The 22,711-nt window shown below is 43.2% G+C and overlaps 1 protein-coding gene across 2 annotated transcripts in view; it reads left to right on the top strand.

Annotated features, from left to right (window-relative positions):
* The window catches only part of KATNAL2 (katanin catalytic subunit A1 like 2), a 107,407-nt gene extending 89,366 nt beyond the window's left edge, over positions 1-18,041 (top strand). For both annotated transcript variants that reach the window (XM_032309149.1, XM_032309150.1), the window contains 4 exons: positions 1,441-1,551; positions 14,816-14,978; positions 15,905-16,007; positions 16,492-18,041. In XM_032309149.1, coding sequence (XP_032165040.1) covers positions 1,441-1,551; positions 14,816-14,978; positions 15,905-16,007; positions 16,492-16,631 — 517 coding nt within the window. In that variant the 3' untranslated portion in view covers positions 16,632-18,041. The remainder of the gene's footprint in view (positions 1-1,440; positions 1,552-14,815; positions 14,979-15,904; positions 16,008-16,491) is intronic.
* The last annotated feature ends 4,670 nt before the right edge of the window (positions 18,042-22,711 follow it).

Genomic DNA, 22,711 nt, shown 5'->3' with positions numbered 1-22,711 from the left:
TTATTAATGGCCTCTAATGGTCCATTATCAAGGCCGAACTAATAGTAATAAAAGGCAAATATTTAGCTTCTTGGATGTATAACTACAATATAATTTATGAAATTTTACTTATTGAAAATCATTTTCCTAATGGCAAAGCAACCATTAAGATGCACCCAAGAGACATGGCATTGATGACACTGATTGAAATGGGACAGTTGCCATGGCTTAATGGGTGCTAGTGAGCCCCAGGCTGGGACACCCTGTCTCTCTCTTCAGGACCTGATGGGAGCAGACTAGTGCACAGGCACCCGGCTGGGCACCCACCAGACAGATCAACCACCCTACTGGTCATTCCCTCTGCAAAGACCCGGCCCGCCTGGCCTGCCTCACCAGAGTGACCTGTGTGCTTGTTCCTTCTCCTCTTCCAGGGTTCCCCCAGCTTTGAACAGGCTGATTTGGGAACTCTTCCTTGTCTGGAACTTGGACCCTAAAACTAGAGTCTTCAAAGGGTCAGGGAATAAGGGCAGGTGCTCTGAAGATTTCATGGGTCATATGATGTTAAAAGATTAATTATGAGTCATTGATAAATAAATATATAACTGTTGTGAGACTATCCTTTCTCTTAGGACAAGGCAGTTTGATGTTGAGTGGCACAGTTCTTAAAAAAAAACAAACCACATACCTAATCTATGCTGCCACCGTGCACATGCAGAGATGAGAGGCTGGCTGTCGTGTGGTCCAGGAAACGGATTTTTTTGTCCTTTTACTTCAATCTTTACAAGAAAAGAGGAAGGAGAGCCTGCTGAATGTAGTCAGTACTTAGAGCCAGTCTACATTGTTAGGTCCTGTACTGAGGTCCTTCTTGCTGGAGGGGTCTTGGCCGTGATGGAGGAGGGGCTCAGAAGGTGAGTTTGCATGGAAGACAGCCCTCATCTGCTGTGTGGGGCAAGCATACTTTCTGTGTCATTGTCTTGTCTCTTATTAGAAGAGAATGAAACAGATTCATCATGGTAGTTCATTTCTTTTCTTCAATAGATTATATCCACAAATTATACTAAAGGAAATACTGTGTATAAATGTACTTTCATGCCTGCTACCAAAATGGAAGGATTCTTCTCAATTACACCGTGTTTACCAAGGGCAGATAGCGCTGTAGGGGAACATGGTTGCTTTGAGTCCATTGGGGCTACTGTCTACTTTTCAGCTCTTTTCTAGTACACTGCCAGCCTTTGGATTTCTTTTCAATATCGTCACTATATTCATTTACTTCCTTTCTATCACCTTCTATGTGAAAATAGTACCATACTGTTTGTTTCCTCCAACCTTAGTACGAGTGGCTCCTTAGAATGAGACAGGGAACCTGTTCTACAGAGACAGGCATTGATGTGAGTGCCAGTCTTGTCCTAGAAGCAAAGGCTCCACATCTTGCAATAATCTCCCCTCTGTGTCCCTTTGTAGCGGAGAACATGAAGGAAGCCTTCGGATGAAGACAGAGTTACTGGTGCAAATGGATGGGCTGGCTCGCTCAGAAGATCTCGTGTTTGTCTTAGCAGCCTCTAACCTGCCATGGTAAGAGATCTTAGTACATTTTGAATACATTTTTAATAAAGATTTGAGAGAGAGTGTGTGTAGGCACGCAGCAGGGAGAGGCAGAGAGAGATGGAAAAGGAATCTTAAGCAGACTCCCCGCTGAGTGCAGAGCCCTATGTGGGGCTCAATTCCACCACCTGGGATCATGACCTGAGCCAAGACAGTCTAATGCTTAACCGACTGAGCTACCCAGGTGCCCCTTGATACATTTTCATGAGCCAGTGAGTACAGATGAAGACACTGTGTTGACCATTTTGGGCAAAGTCTCATGGTTTGGTTCCTGCCCTGGAAGATTAATCAGAAGTCTTTCCTGGTCAAGTCCTCAGTCCTTACTATCTGTACCAGGAAAGAATCTGCCTTAATAGAAGGAACATAGGCCAGGACTACCACTAACAATATTCAAAATGGACATTCTGGGGTGTCTGGGTCGCTCAGTTGGTTATGTGTCTGATTTCAGTTCAGGTCGTAATCTCAGGGTTTTGGGATCGAGGTCCCACGCTGAGCCCCACGTCAGGGTCCATGCTCAGAGGGAGTCTATTTCTTCCCCTCCCTCTGCCTCTCCTGTTTGTGATCTCTCTCTCTCTCAAATAAATAAATAAATAAAATCTTTAAAAAATAAAATGGACATATATTTTGAGTTTCAAGTCAAATTATTTACTCTATTTAAGTAGGGTTTTGGCAGAGAACTATAAAATGCTAAAATCTTCAGGCAGGATTCAAGGAATATTCCAGAAATAATATGCTTATACTTTAACAGTATTAAAATCAAACTCTTTTTTAAATTAGGAAAATCTTTAATGTTGCATAGTAAATAGAAAGCTAAATAATCTCTAATTGAAAATATAATCTACTCACAGAGTCTTTTATTCAAATTGTATCCCAGAGTGGTTTAAGAACAGTTCTAGAAGTGGAATTGGGAAATAAGAGAGGTTGACTAGGGAAAAACAATATCTATTTGGAGAGTATATTTAAAAAAAATAATGATAATCCCTTTATAGTTCCAATACTATTTTCACGTACATTATTTCTTTTGAGCTGCAGGTAAGACAGGACACAGATAAGGAAGTGCTATTTTTCCCATTCAAAGACAGGGACCAAAGTCAAGGAAGGTCAATCCACCCAAAGTCCAAAGCAAATCTGCAACGGAGCTGGGACTTGTAACTTGTATCCCCCCACACTCACCCCTACCCCATCCATTTCTGTTTCCACATTCAAAGATGAAAGAGAAACTCTTCTGCTGTTTCTCTTGCTGGTCATCTAAGCTCCCAAAGAAGTCACTGAAAAGATGTTCACATGTAATCTGTTATTTTAAATATATTCTTAATTTCAACCTGGCTCCAACTCCCCTGAAATTTATAAGACTTCACTAATGTGTAAGGTGATCAGCACTTTATGTGTTCATGATAGAGGTATTTACATACAATATTAAAGTGAAATCCAAGCAGAGAACTGTCATTTAAATGTGATTGTGAAATCCCTCAGAGAAAGAATCTCCATTGCTTCATCCATTTGAAATAGGGTTAATCATAAGCACTTTACTCCTATCCCAGGTGATGTGGGAGTCAGCTGGAGAGGGTCTGTGTATGGCTCCGGGAACATCTGTGTCCCCTGGGGAGACCTACACATTCTCTACAGGAAAAGAGAAACTTCTGCTCCCAGGGAATATGTAGGACTTTGTTGAGGAAGTTACTGTGCTGCCACAGTTTCCCTGAGGTCATCAATTTTTGGTAAACACCAACTAAAATGATCAGAGAAGAAAAAAAAGGCTAACAATCAAATATTAAAGAAGTCTTTAAAGGCTTTTCCAAAAGAATTGCCCCTCATCTTGGCAAATAGCAAATACATGGCTTTGCCTACATCATGACAATGTACCGTGGAACCAATATGTTCTTTCTGTATGTTTCTATATGTTCTATAGCAATGCTGGGCTCTAAAAAAAGCTTACTACGAAAAATTCCAGACACTAAAGAAGAGGAGAAAGCACCCATCATTTCCCAGTTTCAGTAACTAACATTTGCCTGATCGATAGATTTTTAAAGATTTTATTAATTTGAGAGGGAGAGAGCATGCACAGAAGGAGAGGGAGAAGCAGGCTCCCCACAGAGCAAGAAGCCCAGCACGGAGTTTGATCCCAGGATCCAGAAATCATGACCCGAGCTGAAGGCAGATGCTTCTGGCTGACTGAGCCACCCAGGCGCCCCTTGTCCACTGATTTAATCTATTCCTGCCCCCTCCCTCGTTTTGCTACGGTACCTTAAAATAGATCCCAGATTGTTCTGTCCCTATCGTCATGTCACTTCTCACAAATATACCTCAGTACACATCTTTCTAAAAAAGGACATTTTCTTCCATTACTGTACAATGCCATTACTACCCCCAACAAAATCAACAACAATTCCTCCATATCACCTACTACCCAGTGTTTTTTCAGATTTCCCAGATTGTTCCAAGATGTCTTTTTACAATTAATTTACTAAATTGATATCCAAACAAGGTTTGCACTTTGTGATTTCCCTTAAGCATCCTTTGATCTAGAACACACCTCCTCCCCTTTTTTTCCCACTTGCCATTGACTTGATCGTCAGGGAAACTGTCCTGTAATACGTCTGAAGAGTCTGGATCGTACTCATTGTATCCTTTGATGGGAAAAATAATACTTAGGGAATAGCAATCTCATGATTACAGGCACTCCTTGCTAACTGGATTATCATTCTTCCTTGGCCTTTTGATCGGGCAGAACTAGGGAAATACTTAGTTTTAAAAAGAAGCAAATAATGACTTCATACTAGTATTTCCCATTCAAACTTAAGATTATCAGAGCTTTAGTTAAATTATTTGATTTTTTGTTTGTACCTTTTCTCTAATTGTGAAAATCTTCTTTCTTTTTTTTTTTTTTAAGATTTTATCTATTTATTTGACAGAGAGAAATCACAAGTAGATGGAGAGGCAGGCAGAGAGAGAGAGAGGAAAGCAGGCTCCCTGCTGAGCAGAGAGCCCAATGCGGGACTCGATCCCAGGACCCTGAGATCATGACCTGAGCTTAACCCACTGAGCCACCCAGGCGCCCCTGAAAATCTTATTTCTTAACACTAATATAATTAATATGCACTCAATCCTAGGATATAGATGTATTTTGTATTTGTATATGGAACAGAGTTTCTCAGTAATGATACCAATACTTTTATGACAGCAACATTTTGATGAGCATGACGGTACACACCTGGCCTGAAACGGAAGTGCTAAACCCAGATTTCTTTACCCCAGCACTACTGATATTTTGGGCCAGATAATGCTTTGTGGGGGCCTGTCCTATGCATTGTGTGATGCTAGGCGGCATCTCTGGCCTTGCCTCACTAGATACCAGTAGCACTGCTCCCTATTGCTACAAAAATTATTTGTTTTCAGTCATTGCCAAATGTTCCCTGGGCAGTAAAATCCTCCCCAGTTGAGACTCACTGAACAGAAGTAAGTGACAGACATTAAATAGAGACAAACTGTCACATGCTCCACAGATGAACTCTCAAGGTTTCTTTTAACTCCAAAAAATAATTGAATTTGGTTACACAAAAGGTGGCATATGATATAAATTGTTCTGTATCTTGATTTTTTTCTGAACAAAGTATTCTGAGCAGAAAGTTCATTCTTATTCCCTTGATAGCTGCGTATGTTCCATTTTGTGCATATGATAATCTATCCCTGTTACCCGGTGATGGGCATTTGGGTTATCCCTACTCTTGCTATTATGAATAATGTTGCAGTGAATAATGGTGCACATACATCACTTTGTGTATTTGCCAGTGTATCTCTGGGATAGGTTCCTGGAAATAGAATTGCTAGGTCAAAGGGTTAATGTACATGAAATTATAGTAGAGATTGCCAAATTTCCCTCCATAGAGGTTGTACATTTTGTATTCCCACTAGTGTCCTGCTTTCATTACTTAACATTATAGTGAGAACATTTCCAAAGTCATTAAATAATCCTTGAAAATTGGATTTTGTAATGGCTGTCCAAAATTCCCACTTGTGAATATACCACAATTTAGTTAATCATTCCTTTCCTGTTGAACATATATGATGCTCCCAACTCTTCTCTATTATAAATAACACTGAAATGAACTTCCTTGAGTAAAAATCTTTGACCAAAAAAATTTTTTTTTCTTTAGGACATATTTCTGGAAGTAGGATTACCATATAAAAGAACATGGAGGGTTTTTAAGCTCCTTGCTACATACTGTCCAAGTCCATCTGTGAGGAGATACTACATTCTTATTAAGGCTATTGGAACAGACCTTTATCTTGGCTTCAGGGTCTTACATGAGAGAATAAAATTATCTGATTAAAGCAGAATGTCCTTCTGGGGGAAATAACTAAATGATACGAAACTATATCGAAACCCAATCTTAAAATCCCCAGAGATCTTCATGGTTAGTTAGTGGTAGTTCTCACCCATAGCATCTTTCAGGGCACAAGGCTATCATTTACTACTCGTTAACTTACCATTTTCCATGGGGAGAGTCCATCTGTCTCAAAGGGTTGGTCATTTCTCCCTTCTCAGCAGTGAGACAGCGTGCAGCCTCCCTTCCAAGGGGCACCTCCCTTCATTTATAGCATCACAGAATGGACCAGAAGGAAGCAAGAAATAACTGTGGCTGTGTCATTCGATGTGTAAATCAGCAATAAGGAGAATAACAAATGTTGCACTTGTAATATATTATCATTAAAATAACAGCCATGTAAGAAATGTTTAGTGAGCACAATTAGGGCTAATTTGACCAACCTCAATTGTTAAGTATGCACAAACTCAGGCCTAAGAGCCTAGAGGGAAACGAAATACTGAACAGGGTCATTAAGGCAAACACCATCTTTAGATGTCTATTTAACTTGATGGTAGTTTATACAAATAAGGTGTGAAAATTTTATATGCGAAGCATGATGAAGCTCATCTCCTACTTCCTTCTGCAGAAGGGCTAGAGAGTTCGCTATCCTTGTTAAAATTAAACACCACTGAGTATGACCAAACTTTGGATTAAAAACAAGTAAGCCTCAAGCCTAATATTCAAAAGAAAGCACAAGATCCAGGAGATTATTGCACTGGGAATGTTCAAGAACTTAGATAAGTAAGAACTTACCTTATGTAAGAACTTATATAACTTACTTCTTTAAGTTTAAAGTAAGAACTTTAAGTTCTTACATAAGGTAAGTTCTTACTTATCTAAGTTCTTGAACTGACTTCTTCCTGTAGGAGCTATCTCCTCTCTGATGAGATATTTCTATAAAAATGTGTGCATGGGATTGAAAAGCTCAGTACACACAACCCCAGTTCATTCCACAATCTCTCCATGCATCTCTTGCGCTCTAGGGAAAAGCCTCATGCCTTCGTCATCATCACCCTCTAGATCAACATTTCTCTGAGTAGTCTGTCATAAGTCAGCAAGCATTATCCGAGGATAGAATCTAGTGATCTAATAAGCTCAAGAGATACTGAATTAAAGATAGCTCAACTATCTTCTCAGATCTCCTCAGTGCCTTTAAGATGTTATTGTGTGTTGTTGACTTTCCTAGAGAAGCTTCGAGAAAGTGCTGAGCAAGCGGTACTTTCCGTACTTATTTGACCCTGGAATCCTTTCCTCAACGAGCATTTCACAAGACCAGTTTTCCATTTGAGAATGCTTTGGGAGACAGTGGTTTGCGTGAGCTCACTCTGATGATCGCATCTTTTTCACTGCAATTGCATTCAGTCACGCTTGCAGGCTTTTTATTGTTCACTGTATTTTTGTGTCTACCAGTGGTCAAACTGTTTTGCTTGAAATTGCTTCTGTCCATATATAATGCCACTATCCCATGCAACAATATCGAGTCCATGATCCTCCACGTGAGGCTGATGGGTGACTCTAACACAACCAGGAAAGGGTGTGGTGCAGGACTGGCTGAGCAGGAGGTTGCTTACTAGTAACCTTGCCTTTGTCCCATTCACCTCTTACTCCATTTGCTTGGTTCCGTCAGACAGAAGTCTTTCAACCTGGCTCTACCGTGGCATTACTCTTTCTTCTTAATGGTGCAGGCTGACTTGTGAACTGTAATTTTAAAACTAAATTTTATAAATTATACAATTAATATAACTGTTTTATGGGAAATTTAAGAGCTGGAAAGAAACACTCATAATTTTACCACTGTGACACAGGTATTATTAGCCTCTTTGTATAGGCCTTCTGGTGAAAGTGGTTTTGATATTATCATTTGTTGCCTGTGTGGCTTTCTGGGGTAGTTTTTTTTCTTCCCAAAGGGGGAATAGTTTCACTGCTTCAGCTCTGCAGAAAAGTAATACATGCTCATTAAAAACATAGTATATGCATCAGTATTGCTTGAAACTGAACGGTCCCCTAGAGCTGTACCTTGGCAAATCTAAACCCTCCCAGAGTCTTGTGTGTGCAGTGTAGACACATATACACACAAACACATATGATAAAAAATGTCATCACCCTGTGGATGCATATTATTTTCTTATATGGCTTGGTTTTTTTTCCTTTTATTTCATATATTGTGGTCAATTTTGAAAATCTTCCCAATTCCATATAGAGTTCCACTGTATGGGTAGGCCATAATTGATTTGATTTTCCTTTTCTTTTTCTTGAGAGTTTTAATATGGCATCAGCCTACTGGGTCATGCTCTCCCCACCATGACTCAGCTCCCAGTTCTGCCCCACAGATACTCTTAGGTGGGAAGTAGTTTTTTTCATTTACTGTCTGGCTGGAGTAGGGCAGGTTTTATCAAAAAAGGTTTTCATAGCCTTTTGGATAAAAGAGAATGGGCTTTTGCCTGGGAATGTTAATGGGCGTCCCCAGTACCCTACTGGGGATATGTGAGAGGCAAAAAGAAAACCCACAGAAGCCACTGTCACATCATCCCTCAAGTCCCGAGGTGCCCAGCCTGTCCTCCTGCTCCTTTCTACCCTTCACCATTTCCTGGCATTTGTTTGCTGTATCGTGTCCAGGGATTTTTAATTCTGAGAGGGTGGACTGTTCCATCTTGGCCAGAAGTGAATGTCTCCTCTCTTCTCCTTGACTCCCATTTATCTTTTATACATCTTAAACACAACGATTTTATGCTCCAGGACAGTGGAATCTAACTCTGTTAGTTTCTCCTGTTTTCTTTCATGGTGGTTTGTTATAAAGGTCTTGTAATTTTAGATGGTGAGCTTGCATTTAATGAAGGGGACTCCGTCTGAGTCTTGCATGTGCCCTCACAGAGAAAATTTGTATTTGACTGTATTAAGCTTTAGACCCTTTTAAGCTAATCCTCAGTTTAAGGTCTCTCTGATCATGCCAATGAGGGTACGTATGTAGTTCTGAATTATGAAGGAAGACTTTTTCCTGAAATGCAAGACAGACAGCTTTTCTGTTCCTTTCTTGGTAGTGGACATATTTTTCTAACCCACCCTTTCCTAGAGGATGTGCCTCTAGTTGTTTTATGTAATGGGCCTTGACTCCACCTCTCATCTTGAATGGGCCCAAGACCTTCCATGCTCTCCCACATGTAACTTTCAGATCCATACCTTTTTGTAACAAAGAGGCAAGCACCCCAAGTCAGCCACAGCTTCAAGTTCAAATGCTCAGTGTGGATTTTCAGCTTCTTCTTCATTTTTAGTCCTCAAGAATTTTGGCCCTGCTTCCTTGTGGGCTCATTTATTGTGTTTTCAAAAAGTATTTCTATAATTCGTTTTAAAAAGGGGCTTTATAACAAGAGATTTCTGGATATCTAGAGTTCTTCACTTTGCTGGAAACAATCTTCCTATTTTTTAAATAAATTATTGATAAAATATTTGCTGGTAAGAGTAATGGGAATATATCTTCTTTGTTGATATTATAGTAATTAGAAGTAATTTTTACTCTTTATTATAAAGAAATGATGTTCTTAACCCAAATACCAGTAAGGCCTACACTGAACTGATTGCTCCAGACTTTCCTAATGGAGACTCTTGTCTCAGGCTTGTGAATTCACACCTCAGGATAAGACGTCTCTGGAGATGAGAGGCTGGACTCCACCTGGAGACAACATTTTTTTAAAAAAGATTTTTTAAAAAAGATTTTATTTATTTGAGAGAGAGACAGAAAGAGAGAGAGAGAGCGAGCAAGCGCACCTGTATTAGCAAGGGGAGGATCAGAGTGAGAGGGGAGCAGGCTCCTCGCTGAGCAGGGAGCCCAATGCGGGGCTTGATCCCAGGACCCTGAGATCATGGCCTGAGCTGAAGGCAGATGCTTAACCGACTGAGCCACCCAGGCGCCCCAAGACAACATCTTTCATCTTCAAAAGTATTTCCCAGCCAAGCCAATTTGATGAATCATCCCCTGAAATCTTTGTTTCCATTATTTTCACTAAGGATGAAAATAGAAAGTTTTATTCTCATTGCCCAAGTTGATGCTGATTTTCTCTATAAATAAGAACTAATGACTAGACAATCCTAATTTTCAACAAAACAGATAAACCTTCATAAATAAAGGCTGGGCTTTAAGAAAGCAGATCATTTTACATGAGGCCAATAGTCCTGCCCCAAAAGCTCATTCATTCCTCCAAGCTGTATTTATTGAGCACCTCTTCTGAGTATTCTGCCTGATGGATGGACGGGAAATTCAAGAAACCTGGTCCATGATCACCGGCCTCTGAAAGCTGGCTATCTGATGGGACATGAATGACATAAACACAAATCATCTGAGATGGGGAGATAGCCAGTACTATGCGAATGGTACAAAAAATAAGTAAAATCCACTTGTATGGGGAAGAGGCCATTTCAGAGAACAGAAATTTAAATTTAAAAAAAAACAAAACAAAAACAAAAAACCTTTTTGGACCAGAACACACTTGAACTGGGCTTGTAAAAATGACCTGGCTCTTGGTAGACAAAGTGGACGAAAATTGCCTGAGTAGCAGCTCAAAGAGAATGGCAAAACGCAGATTCCAAGAAGAGCAAACGGACCAGCTTGGCCCTCCTGGGAAATGTAGCTAAAAGTCAACGTATGCGGGATTCACTGTGGGAGAGAAAGTAACCTGCCATGCTTTATTCTTTGGCTCCCCGTTATCTGCTACAGAATATGCAGTTCCTTATTCTGCTCTTCAAAGGCGGCCATGATCACTACCTTTTTTGTGAGTTGCGGACATACTGGAAAGGCTGCTTACAAAATGGAAGGTTCCTTTTCCTCCCGCCATGCTGAGATGGTAGTGTGTTTTAGCTATTGAATGAATGAAATAGAATTACGTTCTGGTTCAAAATTCTGTAACATCTGGAATTAACTCTGTTCCAGAAACCACACAGTTTAACAGGGGAGACAGGCAAAGGGGAGGCCCTGAGTTCAGGTTTGGAGCAGACGCCCGGGGGCTTGGAAGCAAGGCCTCAGGGCCCAGGCGACTGCCCGGGAGGCCAGTGAGCATAGGCCCAGCAGCCCAGGCCTGAGGCCTTGTGAGGCTCCGCTGTGTCTCATGTCACTGTTGCTAGTTGGTTTTGCCTTCCGAGGTGATGAAGGTACCAAAGTAGCAAAATAGAGGACACATGAGAACCGAATAACTAGTCGAAAGTCAAAGTGTAAGAGCTAAAGGGAGTGTTTTCTGGTTGCCACACATTAAATTTTTTCATAGAACTCTATTGGCATAAAGAATAATTCCTGGGTACATTCCATTTGTCCTTTGTTTCCTCCCTTGTATGATTATATGATTATTGATGTCATTAAAAGTGCATTCATCAGACCTGGCTGTCAGACAGTTGCACTTATTTTGTGCCCACAAGCAGTTTTGAGGTAAATCTCTTGCTTTAGGGCATTAGTTGATCAATACAGACATCTATAGTGAGGTATTGTTTCCCACCTCCTGCATGACTCCATTTTCCTAAGGCATTCTGGGGATCTGGTCTTCCTTTCAATAAGAAGTCACTCCAGATGGGATGGGGAGACCCAGGAGAAGGTACCCTACAAAAGAACATTTCTTCTGCAGTCCCCTGCCTTTGCAGGAGGGGCAGCTGGTCCAGGGAGAGGCCTTGAAAAGAAATATAACAACTGCCTGTCACCCCCAACTCTATAATTTCCTTCAGGGTAGTCTGTTTCCTTCCTGGGTTTTAGTCTTATCTCAAGTCCCATTTTGATCTTTGATATTTATAGGACTAACATTCTCGCAGTCCAAGGCCAAAACCTCCCCAGTATTGCCTCCAGTTACTTATAAGGAGAGAATCCGTCTCATTAAATTCTGTATTTTGAAGACTTAGCACTGATAACACACTTGGCAATGGTCAGTATTGCTGAACTGAACTCCTAAAATGTGAGTTTAATGGTTTCTCCTCTGTTAAAGTTTCCTTCTTGCCCTCCGTTCCTTTCCCACCTTCTCCTCCCATTCAGCCACAACTCTCTGCTGTCTCAGTCCGCTCTGGGTTCATTCAGACACACCAGGGATTCAATTTCATCTTCCTGGAGCCTGGTCTGCCAGAACCTTCTTTTAACACCAAACTGACCTGACGTTCCTCTGCACCCAGTACATAAGGAGACCCAGGGAGCTCACCTCATCCACCTGGAGATTTCCTTTCCTTTCTGTTTCTTGAATCTCACGAAGCCCTTTAGTTTGGTTTATGCTCTCCCTTTGGTCTTCTAGTACTTTCCTGAGAAAGGGTGTACGGGAGGTACATACTCACAGGCTTTGTATTTTGAACATAACTAAAGTCTGTCCCCTTAGTTGTTTGATCAAGATGTAGCCTTCTACATTGGAAATTATTTTTCCTCAGAAGTTTGAAGATGATGCTCTATTTTTTCTTACTGTCTTGCACTGCTGATGAGAAGACTTATTACTGATCCTTTGTCTGTAACCTGTTTTTTGTCTCTGGAAGCTTTTACAATCCTCTTTGTTCCTGGGGTCCTGAGACTTCACCATGATTGGAGTCGGCAGTCTGCTTACCGTCTCGGTGCTGGCATGAGACCAGAATCCGAGCCACAGGCCCTGGGCTCTCACCATTTGGGTTCAAGTCCCCTGCCACCATTCTCTAACTTTCTTACCTCAGGCAAGCTACTCAACCTCTGTGCCTCAGTTTCTTCACCTTAAAATGGCTTAAAAAATAGTACCTACCTTGTAGGGCTGTTGTGAGAATTCAGTGAGTTATTATCTATAAAATGCTAAAGCCAGTGCCTGCCACTTAGAACTACTCCATAAGCAACAGTTTTTATTCATATTTCAAATACAAAAAAACAGTTTCCTCAACTTGTGCAACATTTCCTTGACCCTGTGCCTTGAATAGAAATCTTGGCCTTGAGAGGGGGAGTGGCTGCACAGAGGGAGAGGGTCTGGGTCTCAGATGTGAAATGAAATTTCAACAGGGCAAGTACGGTAAAGAACAAAGCGGATGCAAAAAAGCAAGAGGTGATTGTTATGGCTGCGGAAGCACCCCCAGACTCTGGGTTCTCAGCTCAGGACTAGAGGAATAATGAGTAAGGAAAAAATAGAATCTCTAAAGAAATCTAGTCACCCCAAATTAGGACTCACATATGCTCCCTGAAAGGGTGTTTTCATTTTCTGATGCAAAAGGGACTATCAGGACAGAGATTCAGAATGAGAGTAAGAAGAACAGGAACACCTGTGTCTTTATGAGTGAGAGACATCTGCTGATACAGAAAGGCATCGCCTAATTCCTGGACCAGGAAATCAAATAGATGTTGCTCTCCTGTCTAAGAACCTGAAATTTTAACATATAAAGAGTTTACAAACTCACACATAAAATCATCTATGAATAGGAATGGTAATTCAGGGTAACCAAAGAGCCCCAGTTAATGAGGGGGAAGCTCTACCTTACTAAATAGTGCCAAATAATACATTTGGAATGAAAAAAAAATTTTTAAATCATGATTTTGCACCACCCTTATGAAATAACCTATTCAAAGATCATTAACAGAAGCTAAAACCACTAGTTGAAAGGGGTTGGGAAAAGAGGTATGTACACAGTGCCAAAGTATTGTACATAGGATACTTATTACTTTATAGTGGAGGTCAAAAGATGATCCCAGTAATTGAACAGCACATCACTAATTGTGAGACATGCTAACATGTGGATCCTGACATAATGAATTTGAAAACATATCATCATCTATGAAATATACTTGCCAAAAATCACTACCCTGATTCTAATTAAACTTTTAATCTAAATTCCATCTTAGAGGACAGGACACAGAGGAACCAGTTACAACAATACTGTGAGGAAAACATCAGGAAAGTCCAGAATGTGCCTTATTTTGGTCAAGGCAAAGTCTAAAGAAATGGCAAGGAGACTGGTCGAGATGATAAGAGATTTGAGATATAACGAAATGTAATGCATGATTCTTGATTAGATTTGAGTTAGAAAAGATATTTCGGGGATCACTGGAGAAATCGAATATGGAATGAGCATTAGACATATTTTGCAATCAGTGTTAATTCTATTGGGTGTCATAATAGTACTGAAGGTATGTAAGAAAATGTTCTTACTGGGGGAAATGCATGCTAAGGCATTTAGGGGTGGGGTTTCATGACGTAATTTGAAATGATTTCGCTGGATAAATAGATATGAAGCAGATACGACAAAATGTTAATTGCTGTTCAGTCAAGATGGAAGGTTTGTGGATATCCATTGCTTGATTCCACTTTTCTGCTTGGAAATTTTATATTAAGAAGTTTAGGGAATTGGCTTGCAGATGCAAATTTGTATAAACCTGGCCTGACAGTGTTTTGGGAGGAGGCATGCAGGGCTCAAACGGCCACATTTCCATTGGGCACGCTGGAAGGAGCTTTGCTCTTTTGAATTCCGCAGAGCAATGGCGTGAGATAGTCATTCACTCCAGAATGTGAGACAGTTTGGGAAGAATTAATGTACATTCCAGAGTGCCCAAATTATTGTCAGGAATAATAACTCACTGGCAGCATCAGACTGAATAATTCATGGTACGAAAGCAATGGGAATGCTCACGTGTGGTGGTTGTTAGTTGGAATTTTCCCCCAAATTAAGTCACTTTAAAATTCTCTCTTTTACCTAAGGTATTGTGAGGATGTATTTTCTTTCTTTCTTTTTTTTTTTGGCCAAGTCTTTCTCCCAAACAACGTGAGGTAATTGTCCTGTTCGCTCAGGTACAGATGTAAAGTTAAAATGCAGAACTGCTTCCTACGATGCTAAACTGTTCTTAAAATGTTGTTGCTTAAGAAGGGAGTTGACTGCTCTAACCGGTTCCTCTGTTTCCCACATGATTTCAGGGAGCTGGACTGTGCCATGCTACGCCGCCTGGAGAAGAGGATACTGGTTGATCTCCCCAGCCGGGAGGCCAGGCAGGCCATGATCCACCACTGGCTGCCCCCTGTGAGCAAGAGCAGAGCCCTGGAGCTGCGCACGGAGTTGGATTACAGTGTGCTGAGCCGGGTAAGCTGCCTGGAAGGCGCCCCTGCAGGCCAAGCAGCCGCCGCTGGAATCTTCTGAGCAGGGTTCTTGTGAGCTGGTTTGGGGCATATTCCTGGAATCACTTAGAAAAGACTCGAGCAGCCCCAGCAATGCAATGCACCTCTCCTTCGTGAGTGAGCTCTCTGTTCCTCAGAAACATTCAAGCAGGGAGAAATAGTATGACGTAGAGGAAACAGCATAGGGTTTTGACTCAGAGAACTATGTTCACATCCTGGTCTTGCCCCTTACTAGCCGTGAGATCTCAGGAAAACCACGGACTTTCTCAGCCTGTTTCCTCATCTGTGAAACGGGTAACCGATATGCCATGAAGGATTGCTGAGATGATTCAAGTCTTTCACACATGGAAATGGAGGTACATGTCTGCTCCCCTCACTGTCACCGGCGTCACTCGCTGCCTCCTCTGAGTGGACCCTGGAACAAACATCCTCTGGCCATCTGCATGATGTTCTTTGCGGTTCCTCAAAGGCAGGTGTGATCTTACTCACAAGAACAAAAGTGTCTACCAAATTTGGTCATGCTTGGATGTGGGCACAAGGGCCCCATTAGGCTACCGTGGATGGTCTAGTCTTTCGCCAGCACCTTCCAGCGTGCATCTGGATGGGGTCAGGAAGCTGTTTACGCTCCAGCGTCTCAGGTCGCCAAACACATAAGCAGCCCCAGACATTACAGATCTGGGAATCTGCGTGGTGTTTGTGGCGGACGGAGACAGGTTCTAAACAGGGGCTCTTTTTATTTATTTAAGTTCAGTTAGCCAACATATAGTACATCATTCGTTTCTGACGTGGTAGTCAATGATTCATTGCTCGTGTACCGCGTCTTGCCTGTGAGAGCGTAATCACCACCGGCACTGCGCCTGCTGACCCACGGCTGCTCTATGACTGTTTCAGGAGACGGAGGGCTACTCGGGCTCCGACATTAAGCTCGTCTGCAGGGAAGCGGCCATGCGGACTGTGAGAAAAATCTTCAGTGCCCTTGAAAATCACCAGTCAGGTATGGTTGGGATCACAGCCGGGGTGCTCTGGGAGAGAAAGCTCTTTAAAAACCCAACTTTCACCAGCAGATGGAGCCTTGCTCCTGTTCTTGGTTGCTCTTTGCGCTTGCAAACGTTCTTTGGTCCAACTGTCCTCTGCGTACTCAACTCATTTCTCCTCTGGTGTTGTTTTGGATCAACTTCGCCCCAGCTGATCAACTCCTTAAGGCTCAGGCTTTTATTTCTTTGGCACACTATGACATGGGCGGGATCCATCTGCTGCACTGTGTTACTCTTAAACACTGCTTTGATAGGGAGACATTTAAGTCCTATTTTTTTATCTAGGCTTCAGGGGCTGAGTTGCGCTTTAAAGAATTCCTTCCCCAGCTCTCTTTAGTCTTGCCTTTTGCTGCATTAACGATTAAGAATGCTGCATTATGCATTGTCTTGAAAAAAGGTCTATTAGCATTTTAAGAGCGACTGTGCTGTTGTGTTTTGATCCAGAGAGCAGCAATTTACCTGGAATCCAGCTGGATACAGTGACCACTGCTGACTTCTTAGATGTGCTAGCTCACACCAAGCCTTCAGCAAAGAACCTGACTCAGAGATACTCTGCCTGGCAAAGTCAGTTCGAGTCTGTATGAAATCACACCGACCCTGACCGGGCCACAGAGACCACCATGGAGGCCTTCCCATTTATTAGTGTAAGCGGGAGACGAACATGATGGTTGGGAGAGAAAAGAGAAAATTATACTTGAAGACTGAGCTCATTTGAACAACTGGACTGTTTTGGAAATGAGAGATACTTTTGTTAACCTTTCCCGCCTGATGCCAGCAGAACATGGAAGATGTCAGTTACAGGTGTACAGGCTATTAGTGCGCAATGCAGACTTCTCCCCCTCCCACTGAGACTCCCTACACTTTGATGAACTATTTCTTACGGTGTTCTGTGTTTGTGAATTGGTGTTTTCATTCTGAAGAAAAAGATGTAGTGTTGGAAGCTGTGCTGGAATGCACAGTGCCTCCAAGTTGGGGGGTGGTGGGAGGCCCGTTGGAAGCAAAGCGTGACAGACCATCCGGCCAGTTGACGGGCTTGAGGGGGGTGAAGAAGGGGTGCGGGAAGGACACATGGTGTTTTTTTCTGACGACGTCCTGAGTGTCATCAGCTCTCCGTAACTCTGACCCCAGCCAGTTTTCTCAGCAGCAAAGCCCCAGCAGACTAGCCCCCCCAACAGAGGTCGCTGCTCTACCTCGGGGGGAGGGGCTTCGGGAGCCTCCAGCCCCCAGTCCCAGCGTTCCTAACATCTTCCCACTCTTCACGGCACTCTTCCCACTCTGCTCCGCCCTCTCCTGATGGCCACAGCTCCTCGGTGGATCCAAAGCTTAGGGAAGGGAAGCCCCAGCGCAGTCATCCTGGGGCTTCCCTTCCCTTAGGCTCCCCTGCATCTCCTTATGGGGTTGTTGTTAACGGAAGCAGTTCCCTCAGAAACTCCTGATCTGGGCCACCTACTTTAAACCCTTGAAAACTGCCGCTAAGTGATGCCACCACCCCTCTCCCCCGCATGAACTTACCTGTGGCTGTCCCCTCCTTCTTCCCTTCCTCGCGCATTTTCTCCATCCCTCTGCAAGGCACCCTCCTCCCCTGAAGGAAAACTTGCAGGAAAGGGGGGGGGTTCTGGATAGCTAAACATTCCAAAGGATTTTATCCTAATTTTAAACAAAAACAAAGCATTTGGGGGGTACTGATTATTTTGATAATATTCTTAAATGCCTTTTAAAATGCCATTTCATGGGTAATGCAGTCAAACTGAAAATACACATATAACGAATTAAAAACAAAAAAGACATTTCATCTTAGTATATGCTCAACTTAAGCTTCTTCACAACCATGAAAGTCTTATAATACCCAACAATAGCACTACCCTAGATGTAGACATCTCCAAATGGTCTCAGACATCTGCTTCCCATGTTTGGGGTCATCTCTTCCTTCCTTCCCTCCCTCCCTTTGTTTTCTTCCTTTTCCTTCTTTTCTTCCCTTCCTTTTTTCTTTCCCTTTTTCCTTTTCTTCCCCCCTTTTTAAAAAGATTTTATTTATTTATTTGACAGACAGAGATCACAAGGAGGCAGAGAGGCAGGCAGAGAGAGAGGAGGAAGCAGGCTCTCTGCTCAGCAGGGATGTGGGGCTCCCCTCCCAATGTGGGGCTCGATCCCAGGACCCTGAGATCATGACCTGAGCCGAAGGCAGAGGCTTTAACCCACTGAGCCACCCAGGCGCCCTTTCCTTCCCTTTTCATTTTTTCTTTCCTTCCCTTCTTTCCTTTCCCTCTTTCTTTTTCTTCCCTTTTTCTTCCCCTTCTTTCCTTCCTTTACTTTCTCTTTCCTTTCTTTTCTTTTTAAAGATTTTATTTGACAGAAGAGAGAAGCACAAGCAGGGGGAATGGCAGGCAGAGGGAGAAGCAGGTTCCCCACTAGGCAGGGAGCCCGATGCAGGACTCGATCTCAGAACCCTGGGATCGTGACCTGAGCTAAAGGCAGATGCTTAGCCACCTGAGCCACCCACGCATCTCAGGGTCATTTTGTCAGGTTGTTAGTGGGTATTTCTTGCTGCCATTAGTCCATCCACTTGTGGCCACTACCGTCCTTTCTGATTTCATAAAATCTCAATCGGATGGAACCTCAATTGTTGTTGCTAACTTGTTGTGATTAGAAGTAGGTATGTGTGTGTACTTGAAAGTGAACAGGTAAAGGGGCAAAAGGAGACAGCCCCAATGGATAAAGGCTTTGTGACAATGTTTGGCCCCTTTTAGCTTACTGCTCTTTACTTACTCTAGTCAGCGTAAGCGTGGTTTTGCCATCCCTCACGGCAAATACACACAACCCCACACACAGCTGACTATGTACCTGACACACCCCCACATCCTTCCTCCATTCCTCCTGAGAATCTCCAAGTTCATCTTCGTAATACTTCCGTCTACTTCAATTGCATATTCAATCCTCCTCTTTCCCTTGGAAAATATGTCTCTAAATAATAATTCAAGTATGTTTGTGAGTCATGCTGTATTTCATGGACTCCTTTATACATTTTATACACTATCTAATGACTTCCTGCTTTGGATGAAATGAAATGCAGCTCTTTCATCCCTCTGCTGTGTTCCCATCATCGCCAAATAGTTATTTTAGGTTTACTCAATAATCGGTATTTTTTAAAAAAGATTTAATTTATTTATCTGACAGAGAGATCACAAGTAGGCAGAGAGGCAGACAGAGAGAGATAGAGGAGGAAGCAGGCTCCCCACTGAGCAAAGAGCCCGATGTGGGGCTCGATCCCAGGACCCTGAGACCAAGACCTGAGCCGAAGGCAGAGGCCTAACCCACTGAGCCACCCAGGCGCCCCAATAATCGGTATTTCTATGGGAACGTGTACTGTTCATGCAGAGCCCCTAGTGAATCAAAATTACAATTCCTTTATATGTTGGTTTTGTCTTCCCAGGAATTAATAAGTGCCTTGCCAATATCAGATAGACTGTCAATTGCATTCCCATATCCTCTGGTCCTGGTGTTTTAAGGAGAAAGGAACCAAGAGCCCTCATAGAATAAGCAGAGATGTACCTAGCCCCCATCTGCAGCCCTGTAGCTCATCCTGGCTCACTACCACACCCATTGTCCCCAAGGCCTTCACTTCCATGTTCCTGGGACTCCAACCATTTTGTTTACCAGCTTCGAATCTCAATCCTACCTCACACCTCACCTTCTCTCTACCTAGTCTCCAAGACTTCAATCTTGAGTTTCTACAGGATGAGTTTTGTCTTTCTTTGCATGGATTTTTGTTATCAACAACCTATCCACGTTCCATCCTTCAAACTATTGTACCCTCTCATCCACTTGTGCCCATCTGTCCTCTGGTGGGCTCTCCTTGTGAGTTTATAACTTCTTTATCCCTTTACTTTGATTTTAGTGGGGCTCTGAGAAAGAGAGACCAACCAAGACATATGATTAGTTTATGTTTAGAGCCTCTATTATTTAAAAAGTAGATCAGAAGTACATCTAAGTTTACAGGGCTATAGGAACCTGGCCTATTTTCAGAGAGAAATGTAACTTCATCCAACATGCGGTACACTTTGTCCTAAAGCGGAAGTCACAATGCCTGTAGGAACACAGAACACACGGGTAAGTAAGCTGGGTGTAAGACAAGGAAGAGGAGGGGCTACGATGGAGGGTGAGACTACCTGAACGACACAGCAGTGGTGCAGCTCCTACAGCTTAGACACTGGGACCCAACACTGCCGATCTTCCAGTCTTCCTAGGAAAATCTGTAGTAACTGATGTCTGCATTTGAGATCTCCTGATACCCAGATATTGGCCACTAAGGCTAAGTATCTACGTTAGGATTCGTGGCCTGTCCCTGCATTTCATTCAGGTCATCATCAAAAGCCTGGTGGACTTCTACGTACCCACTGGACTGGACTCTACTTATCCAAAATAAGGCCCTCCCTCGTTTCTCGTCCTTCATGGAGCCATACAGCTGTTGTGTCACACAGTTGTGGGTACGTCTTATCGTCTTGTGCCCAAAACGTTAGCCGCAGGGCTGTGGTACTTCTATCACTGCCAGTGAATGAAGCCAACATTCTTTACAATGGAGTGCTGAGTCTGCTTCCCACGCAAGAAGCTGTGATGACTGTTCCGAAGCACTTAGTTCACTGCACTCGACCTCTTCTCTGAGAGCACTTACACGACACACCTTTTACTTTACCCATAGTTGGTGTTTCGTAATTTGGTTTTCTCGGGCACACTAGCTGGTGAAACAAACGAGTTGAGACGGGTAGGATGTGAAGGTAGGCACTGAAAAGAGTAAGATACTCAAAATTGCTGGATTTTAACACATACATAACTTAAATGATAAATGATTTCTGGTGTTCTGGTGTCTTGTTCTGGTTGTCCCTTAAAGAGAGCAGCATGCTGTGGGGTAGTCAGCCCTGACGGCTGGCATGACCAAGTCAGCCAAGGTCCTATGCATTTATGCCAAAGGAAAGTTTTTGGGACTACATCAAAGGAACCTGGTAACACAAAAGTGGCTTTACGCAAGCAACCACTGATATGAGAAAGGGATTCTGCTGTTCTGGCAAAGTGTTTCGGTGAAAGAGACTAGTGCACTTTAAAAAATTCCTTACTGTAGACGCCCAAGGATTTCAGTTTCATCCTACGTGAACCACCACTGATCTCAAACCAGATGAACACAACACATACAGGTGTGTTTTTGACTTCCCGGTCCAACGTGGTACAGTACTTTTTAAACGTGGGGTTGAGAGTGAGGTGATGACACTACCCTTCCAAGGAGTTTCTGACATCCATGGCTACGAGTGCTCAATGGCCCCGATCAGCTCCAACAGATGCAGAATGGTAGGTAGAACAGCTAGAGCAAAACGAGCCAGTTTTGGAGGGAGAAGAGTGAAGCAATGGGGCAGCCATCGGTCTCTACCACTGGACTGGGTTGCGCCTTCTTCCACACCCAGCACACACCTGGCTTCTGGCAGATGCTCAGTAATCTTCTTTCTAGTGTTCCTTACTGCCTTTTCTAGTCCCAAAATGGCACTTGTTTCCTTTTCTGGGCCTAGGAGAGGATTATAGTAAAACTGATACAAACACTGCCCTCAAGGTCATACCACTGGAAGAAAGCCCTTTAATGGGATGGCTGGAAAAATGAAGTCTTTTGGGGACTTCACTTATTAAACCTCCTCCATGAGGCCCATGGCAGACCAACCAGCTATGCTGGGAATGTTTATAGTAACCTGGATCTAAAACCAGATTTTCATTTATCCTCATGAACCTCACTGTGGACAGGTCAATTAACAAGCCCTATATAATGCTTGTTAAAGACATAAAACAAGAAACAAAGATTTTAATGGCCCAATACGGCTGAACTAATATGCAGGAAAGAAGCCACGTCTCTTGGCCCGGGACCTTATGCTCACGTGGTCTTAACCTTTTCCTGCCCGTTTGACTCCTGACACATCAGTGACGTCTACTTCTTTGCTTTAGCTCTAACCTGTCTCTAAAGCATCAGATCTGTTATTTCTGAGTGTCTAATGGGGCCTCACCTATGGGTAACCAGTCTTCTCCCTACTCCCAGTTCTACCTTCTGACAGTAAATTCCTATAGTATTTACAGCTGGTTTGTATTGGTTTGAGAACCATCTGAGTAACCAACTATCTTTGTTGCAGGAGATATAAAAAAGAATGAGCCACAGTCCTGTGTTGGGGGAGAAGGGACACGTAAGGACCGAGGCCACAGTCCTGTGTTCGGAGAGAAGGGACACATGGGGACCGAGGCCACGGTCCTGTCTTGGGGGAGAAGGGACATGTGGGGACCAAGGCGTCATCTAACAAGTGCTCGCTCCACCTGCAGTCAGGCGGACATCACAGAGCAGGCCCTGGAGTGTTAAGAGCAGCTTGTACACTCTCCCTAGCTCCTCCACTAGTGAGGGTCCTCAGGGCAAAATCCTTTCCTTACACGCTCGATTATTTCCTAGCGTGGCACTTAGCACGTAGCAACCAGCAAACGCTACTCAGTGGTGCTTGAGCCAAGGCATCCCTGGGCCAGGCGGCCAGGTACCCGGTCCTGGGCGCATGGAGCGCAGCTGTCAGCGTCAGGCAGCACGCTCCAGCCGCACGCCCGGCTGACCATGCCTCTGCGTGCAATGGAGTAGCATCTCCTTTTCTTAATCGGG

The sequence above is a fragment of the Mustela erminea genome, chromosome 13 (genome assembly GCF_009829155.1).
Source record: "Mustela erminea isolate mMusErm1 chromosome 13, mMusErm1.Pri, whole genome shotgun sequence".
NCBI classification, from domain to species: domain Eukaryota; kingdom Metazoa; phylum Chordata; class Mammalia; order Carnivora; family Mustelidae; genus Mustela; species Mustela erminea.
This window is presented reverse-complemented; position numbering and strand designations above follow the sequence as displayed.